Source organism: Lonchura striata, chromosome 26, assembly GCF_050655825.1.
Source record: "Lonchura striata isolate lonStrDom1 chromosome 26, ASM5065582v1, whole genome shotgun sequence".
NCBI classification, from domain to species: domain Eukaryota; kingdom Metazoa; phylum Chordata; class Aves; order Passeriformes; family Estrildidae; genus Lonchura; species Lonchura striata.
The window spans coordinates 8,296,761-8,304,412 of NC_140728.1; the positions used below are offsets into that span (position 1 = coordinate 8,296,761).

General features: G+C 51.7%; 1 protein-coding gene across 1 annotated transcript; it reads left to right on the top strand.

Annotated features, from left to right (window-relative positions):
- Positions 1–2,779: 2,779 nt before the first annotated feature.
- On the top strand, positions 2,780–7,224 carry LOC146765305 (sperm-associated antigen 4 protein-like). The gene is given in 5 exon segments (XM_085561035.1): positions 2,780–2,837; positions 4,256–4,316; positions 5,505–5,697; positions 6,023–6,112; positions 6,945–7,224. Coding segments are annotated over 5 exon segments (549 nt in total). The 3' UTR covers positions 7,092–7,224.
- The last annotated feature ends 428 nt before the right edge of the window (positions 7,225–7,652 follow it).

Consider the following 7,652-nt stretch of genomic DNA (forward strand, 5'->3'; position numbering starts at 1 on the left):
CTCACCACGGGTGTATCAGTAGGAGGCCTGAAGCTGAGTGAAGGGAGCTCCTTTCTTGCAGCCTCCTGCACATCTCCTTTGCTTGTCCATCGGGCAATTTTGGCTTTCCTTACAGCAGCACCATGGGACCCATCAGTGCTGAGGGTACCAGGGGCTTTGCCCTCCATCACCACAATCCCTTCTAGAGCAGATTACAGTGACTTGAAAGGAAAGGGAGGCAACAGAGGCCATGTCTTTGTGGTTCCCTTTTCTTGGAGAACAAAGGGGATTTTGCATGCAACGCGGGTCTGAGCAGGGTGGTATTGCCCAGACTATAAACCGTAAGGGAAAAAGCACTCAATGCATCTGAGGGTAAGCTGGGAAGAGGAAAAGGAGAAGAAAGGAGAAGTTAAGGATATTTTGTTGTTGCGGCAAACAAGATGAATGCAATGGCACCATTTGTGCATCCAGTCTGGTAATTATTTCAGCACTATGCACAGTTTGACAGAAGTTAGTAACAAATTTCCCACAGTCTTGGAGCATAATGGGAACAACTGGGTAGAGGAAGCAAGCTCAGGTTAATACTTCTGTCCAGCAAAGGCAACAGCAATAAACTTCTATAGATAACAGAAACTGATAGGAAAGGTATGGTTGTTCTAACCAGAAAATCACCTCCGAGTTAGTCACTGGGCAACAAAAGTCTGTCTTTCACACACAGTTGTAAGAAACTGGGCTTCACATGTTCCAGGGTGTGTGGTTCCATTACTCTAAGGTGAATAGGGCCCAGCTCGTGGCCTCAGGGAACAAGTGCCTGCTGACGCTGATGCTGCTGAGGCTGAATTGTAATAATTTCCAGAGTTCAGACATGTGTAGCCCTGTAGCAACCTTCCAATCTGTGACAAATGATACTCACATCCAAAAACATTTAAAAGGTTTATTAAAACCTTATCAACAATACAACAGAAGACTGAATAGAGAAAATATTACAGCACCAGGAGCAGAAGATCTTTCCCACCATGTGCTCAGCCACACAATGGAGGTTTCGCCTTTTAACCCTTTAGCCCCTCCCAAAGTTCTGTCCATTGACTCCTTCTTCACTGTCCAGTGGTGGAGATCACTTCCTGACATCCTGATTGGAGGTCAGCTGTTGCCACAGTAACAATCCCACCCTCCCAAATGTCCCAAACCCAGGCCACCCCTGATAACAACACAAGGGGGTTAAAACATAACTATAAATCTATAAAACTTAACATATATACATAATTGCCTATTAATTGTGAGAGTCACTCATCGCATTACTCATCCATCACACAATCCAAACCCTCCTGCAATTGCAGGATGAATCTGTGATTGATTCTTGGCCTCTGCAAGCATCCTTTGCTTGCTTGTAGATAACTTACTAGTCAGGTGGTGGGATGGACCATCTAACCTTAAGGCAGACCTCCCAGCAGGGCCTTTTGCAAACCAAAATGGGGATGTACAGATGCACAGTTGCCACGTGCCTATCGCCCTGGGTACCCCAATTGTGAAAGCAGAGCCCCCACGGCTGTGAGGTCAGAGCAGCTGCCTGCACAGCCCTGTGCCATGGGGACAGAACCCAGGGTGGCTGTGTGGCTGTCACTGGGCAGACATCATGTCCTGCTGCAGCTGAGGAGGCAGAGCTGAGCGCAGAGGGAAGGGGAGGAGAAAGGCTCACCAGACAAACCATTGGAGTCTTCCAAACCACTGGCAGAGGTGACTGTGGAGCTCAGCAAGTGCCCAATGAGCTGGTATGAAGTGGGCTGCTCCTGCCCAGGGTGTCAGGTTGGAACAGGAGGATGGATGTGGTTGTCAGTGGGGTTGGAGCTGCATGGGGAAGCTGAAAGGTTTTCTGAAGACCAGCCCCATGATGTGTGAAGTCCCCTTTCTGTGGGGATGGGTCCCAGCTGAGGAAGAGAAGAGACTCAAGAGACAGGCATAACTTTGCTCTGGTTTCTTTTCCAAGAGATGTTCTTCAGGCTTATGTGGCAGATGCCTTTGAAATTTTCTGAGCCCATACCATCCTCACAGAGTGCACACTACAGGTTTCTACTGTGGACAGGATGGGAATGTCTGAGGGCCAGTGCAAGCAGAGGGGAGAGCAGAGGGTGTTCCCTAATCAGCAGCCCAGGGCTCTCACTTGGACGATGAAGCTTGAGCACTGCTTGTGCTGTGGCCAGTCTCAGGCAGTCTCTCCCAAAGCCTCTTGGCAGTGTCACTTGATGCTGTTGAGGCAGGACGGTATGAAAGAACTCCAGTTCAGAAGGCGAGAGAGTAAAACTCTGATTTATTTCAAATATATCACTCTTATAGAGAGCATCATCCAGACCAGTTCCATTGGTCCCAGAGTAAAAACATCTCATCCCATTGGTGTGCAGTGAATGACGTTCAGTGGCAGAACTTATCTATAAACAATGTGACCAACAAGAGAGATAAAGAATTATTTACATTCTTTCCCAACTGTTTCCCAAGCTCCTGCCTGGTTAGAAACCCTCAATTTTCTCTCTGACTGAACTGAGAATATCCACAGTCACTGGCACACCAGAGCCTGAGCCTCCAGCTTTGGCTGCAGAAGGACAAACTGCTGCATAGCCAAGCACTCAGGGGAGAGCCAAGCATCTGCAGGGGAAGGGTTTTCCCCACCTCTGGCAAGGGACTGTGCACATGTGGGAGAGCTCTGGGACCAAAGTCAGGCAAAGCTCCTGTGCTTCCTTGCTGTGAAGGGATTTGCCTAAGTCTTGGTAATTGACAGCCCCAGGACTCTCTATCTTTCAGGGAAAAGATGGTGCAGCTGAAGAAGAGCTTTAAAGTCTTCATCGTGTTGCTCTCAGTGACTCTTGGTGAGTTTTCACAAGCAAACAGCTGAGAGTGACAGCCTGGCTGTGCTGGATACCAGCTTTTCTTCGGGGCCATTATGTGTGTAAACTCCTGTGGCCCAAGTGCTCCCTGAGGGTGCCCCTGACTGGCTTGTGGACCACCCAAAGACTCCCAGGTAGTCTCACGGCTTTGCTACTGCTCTGGCCGCTCGACTGAACGGCTTGCTGCAAGGCTGAGAGAGAAGGGCCTAGGTTATTTCCAAAGCTGAACTGGGGATGCCCTGAGGGGAGGGGAGGTGCAAGGCCAGGGGTGGGCAGGTTCCTCTCCCAGCCCCTACAGCCTGGTCCTGCTGCTGACTAAAGTGAAACAGGGAGCAGAACTGGGGCAGCGAGCACAACTGCAGGCCATGCTGCCATGTCCCCGAAGCCTGGGCTGATGGCCCTCAGTCAGAGGCACATCCTCTCTCTGCACCCCACGTTCCAGCCCCTCAGCTAACCTGCTGCCTGACCCCCAAGGCAGCAGGGAGCAGACAACCCTGCAAACCCCACTCCAGTGACTGCCTGGAGATGTGAACTGCAGGTGCTTTCTGCAGGACTGCCCTGTCAGAATGGTCACCATGGACAAAGGGACTCGTGGAGGTTAGTGACTCGTGTGGGACAGGCCCCTCCTGCAAGGGAGTGCTGCTGATGCTGGCTGGATAAATCTGAGGCTCTTCTGCTTCTACACAGCATGATCCAAAGAAGAAGCAGATTGTTTTGCCTGCCCTGGGAAGCCATGGTGGCTCTGGCAGTAGATGTTCTAATTGAGATTTTTCTCTTTCAGAAGCTGCAAAATGTATTTCCGGCAGAACTGAAAACCTTCTGGTAAGAGAGATTTCCTGAACTGGAACTGTGTCTGTGCAGAAGTGTCAGCTGACCTTGTGCTACCTGTGCTCAGTTTCCAAACGGCAACGGCTCCTGTCCTTCTGTCCTGCCTTGGCCTTTTGCTCAGCTTGGGCTGGAAAGAAGCACTGGCAAAGCAGGGAAAGCACTGGGCTCAGGTGCTTCACAGAAGGAATGGGCTGCTTTGACAAGATCTGCTTTTCTGTTCCTCCAGGAATTCACACACTTTGATTGAAACCCAAAAGTTGCAGAATCTGCTGGAAGAGGTCACTCAGCTGAGGGTGGAGATCAGTAGCTTGAAGGTGACCATGCCATTTTGGGGAAAGACGCTTGGCTGGGCAGAATCCCTAAGAAAGCTCTCCTTGGTATTGCTGGTGGGGTCAGAACGTTGTGGCCACAGACCCTGTTCCTCATGGCTGCTGTCATCAGCAGAGTTTGCCAGCTCTGTGGGCATGGCTGGCCATGCATGGCTGACACTGAGCTCTGCCTCTGTGGGTGCTGGTGGCATGCTGTGCTGTCCACTGACGTGGTCCTTTCCTGTTTGCTTGTGGCTTTCCCAGGAATTGAGCCAGATGGCTTTGGAACCCTGTGTCAAGATGGACTGGGCCCTGAAGAGCTCTGGTAAGGACACGAGCAGCCCGGTCTCTTTGCCCTGTGCTTGTCTGTGTCCTGCCCACAGATTCCACAAGGACAACTGGGGTTGCCTCCACACACGTTCCTGGGGGCATGGCACAGAAAGGACAATGTTCCTGTGTGGATGGAGGGGGTCTCTTCCTCCCCACTGCACCTGGAGAAAGAATGGCTGGCTTGTGCTTTGCTTCCTCCCAGCTCTCTTAGCCCTGTGGGAGAGGCAGTCACCAGGCATGTGGCTGCTGTCATTGTCCCCCAGGGCAGGGTGATGCAGACAGGACATGGAGCTGCCCAGTGGCACCAGAAATGATGTCTGAGCACCAAGCCCTGCCAGTCTCTAGCTGCTTGCAGCCATTTGCCCTCTCTTCCTTGCCGGAGCCACCATTGACACACAAAGAACTTCCCAGACCTATGACTGCAAAGACAGTTTTATCTGCAGGATTTTATGCTTCTTCTGGACTGCCAGCCCTCCTGATACTATTCTGCAGGTATCTGAGCAGAAATCACCAATCTTCTCTCCTGTGAATTTGGGAACCATTCTTGAGGGCTCTCCCCTCAGCCCAGTGCTACTGATGAAGCCCACAGTAGATTGGATTCCTGAAACCAGAGCTGGAACACGGGCTGGGCTTGCTGAGAAGCAGTGGTTCCTCTCCGGAGGGGAGTGGAGCCAAACTGAGCTGTACTGCTGCAGTCCACCCACAATCTTTGGCCACAGCTGGGTGAAAGGATTTCTTTCTACCTGGTGACCCTGTCTCCACTATCAACCCCAAGAACTGCTTTCCAGGGTGGGAGGTGGGAGGAGTGATGCCCTACAGAGTCCCTGGGCAGAGGTGTTTCTGCTTGTCCCTGCGTAAGATGGTTTTGTAACCAGTATTCTCTGTTCTACCATGCTGAACCCACTTTGGCAGGCAGGGAAGTCCTTCTGTCCATTTCCTCACATGCCCCTTATTTTCAGGCTGAAATAGAGCCCACAGACATGTCAGCCCCAATGCTTCAAGCTACATGGGTAGTTGTGTTGACCCACACATCACTGCTCTTGCATTCTTTTGCAGCCAAATGTTTTCCCAGGAAACTGCTGGGATTTCCTCACATGCCCCTTATTTTCAGGCTGAAATAGAGCCCACAGACATGTCAGCCCCAATGCTTCAAGCTACATGGGTAGTTGTGTTGACCCACACATCACTGCTCTTGCATTCTTTTGCAGCCAAATGTTTTCCCAGGAAACTGCTGGGCTTTCAAAGGGCATCAGGGCCAGGTCGTCATCAACTTGCCAGCACGAGTCTACCTGACTGCCATCACAGTGCAGCACATCTCCGAAGATGCCTCTCCAAGTTGGACCATCATCAGTGCCCCCAAAGACATTGCTATCTTTGTAAGTCTGCTGGGCACTTCTGCTGGGGGTCTGGCCCAGGTGGGAGCTCAGGGCAAGGTCTTGCTTGCTTTTTGTGCATCCCCTGAGCTCTGTGTCCTGCACTCTGCTGAGCACTGCTGTGCTCAAGATGTCCATTCTTCTCAAGATTCCTTCTGGCCAAGCACCTAAGGGTTCTTGGCCAAAACACAAGGCAGAGACTGAGCTCTACCCTAGCCAATGCCAGAGCCCTGGGAGAGGCTGGGTACATACAAGGGCTGGTCCAGCCTGTACTTTCCCTCTTTGCTGGGATGAGCCCGACTTGCTCTCCTTGTGCTTTGCTTCCAAGGGAGTGGATGCAGAGAGAGAAGAGGAAACTCTCCTGGGGGTGTTTATCTACAATGTGGAAAAAAAACCCACGCAGACTTTCCCTCTGAAGGTATGCTCAACATGTGGGGGCCAGGGGGCACGGAGCAAAACAGGTTTTCTTGCAAGTCCGTGGTTGGGAAGGTGCAAATGTTTCCTCCCTGGGCAGAGGGTCCTGGATCGCTGCTGAAAGAGGCCTGGTGGGGCTTGGAGGGCAGAGTAGCATGTGGTTGTGGTGGCTGAAGGACAGGGTCAGGCCCATGGCAACACAGCTCCTGAGAGACCCCTGGCTGCAGCCAATGCTTAAGAAAAGCCAGATGCACAAGCAGCCACACCACCCAAACAGCAAACAGACCTTGTGCCATGGAGAAACTGGGACAAGTGGTGGCAAAAGCCATCAGGCATCACTGCTGTTCCACTCTGTGTCCTGCTGACAAGCTGGACAGTGTCACCCCTGCACAGAGCTCCCCTTCTCTCCCATTGCTCTCTGTCTGCCAGGAGGAAGGCAGGCAGAGCGCATGGCAGGGGCTCAGTGGGGTGACACACCAGTGAGTGACTGACACACCAGTGGGTGACACACCAGTGGCGTGACACACCAGTGGGTGACACACCAGTGGCGTGACACACCAGCCCCATGCACAGAAGCACATCCTCAGCCCGTGTCATCACAGAGCAAGGGACAGAGGGAAAGGAGGAGCAACCCCAGCTGGGCCAGCCTGCAGAAGATGCCAAGTGCCTTCCCTTGCCCCCAGCCTCTCCAGCAGCCCTAGTACCAGCAGGGAGCTTCAGATCCCTATTGCTTCTCCCAGCTTCTTTTGGGAGCTTGGGAGCAGAAACAAGGTTGGCAGGGTAAGACATGTTGATTTCTCTGTTGATTTTAATACCCTCCTTTTCCCTCTTCCCAGACAATGCTGCTCCCCAGAGCCTTTTCACATGTCAAACTTCGTGTGAAGAGCAACTGGGGAAACCCGTGGTATGCCTGCATTTACTGAGTGAAGGTTCATGGAAAGATGGAAAACCAGAAAGCCTCAACCCAGGGCCAAGACAAATAAAGAAGAAAACACAAAAGAAGAAGAAAGGGCAGGGGGGAGAAGGGAAATGGGGAGAATGATGTGGCAACCCAATGTTGATTTTAGAAGATGCATGTGGGACTGTGTCAGGTGAATTTTAGGTAAGATATTAGGAATTACAGAAACCCCTCTGTTGAAAGGGATCCACAAGGTTCATCAAGTCCAACTCCTGTCCCTGCACAGGACAGCCCCAACAACCACACCATGTGTCTGACAGCTGGCTCAGTGTCGTGACCCATTCTCTGGGAAGCCTGTTCCAGTGCCCAAACACCCTCTGAGTGAAGAACCATTTTTCTGGGTGAAAAATACCTTCTGGGTGAATCAGAATCTGCTGAGTTAGAGGGGACCCACAAGGATCATCAAGTCCAACTCCTGGCCCTGAACAGGACCACCCCAACAAGCACACCACATGTCTGACAGCTGACTTGGTGCAATAGCCAACTCTCTGGGGAATCTGCTCCTGTACCTGACCACATTCTGGGTTCTGCTTCTTCACCCAGAAAGTTCTTCACTCAGAAGGAGAAGGTTCATTACCCAAAGGTT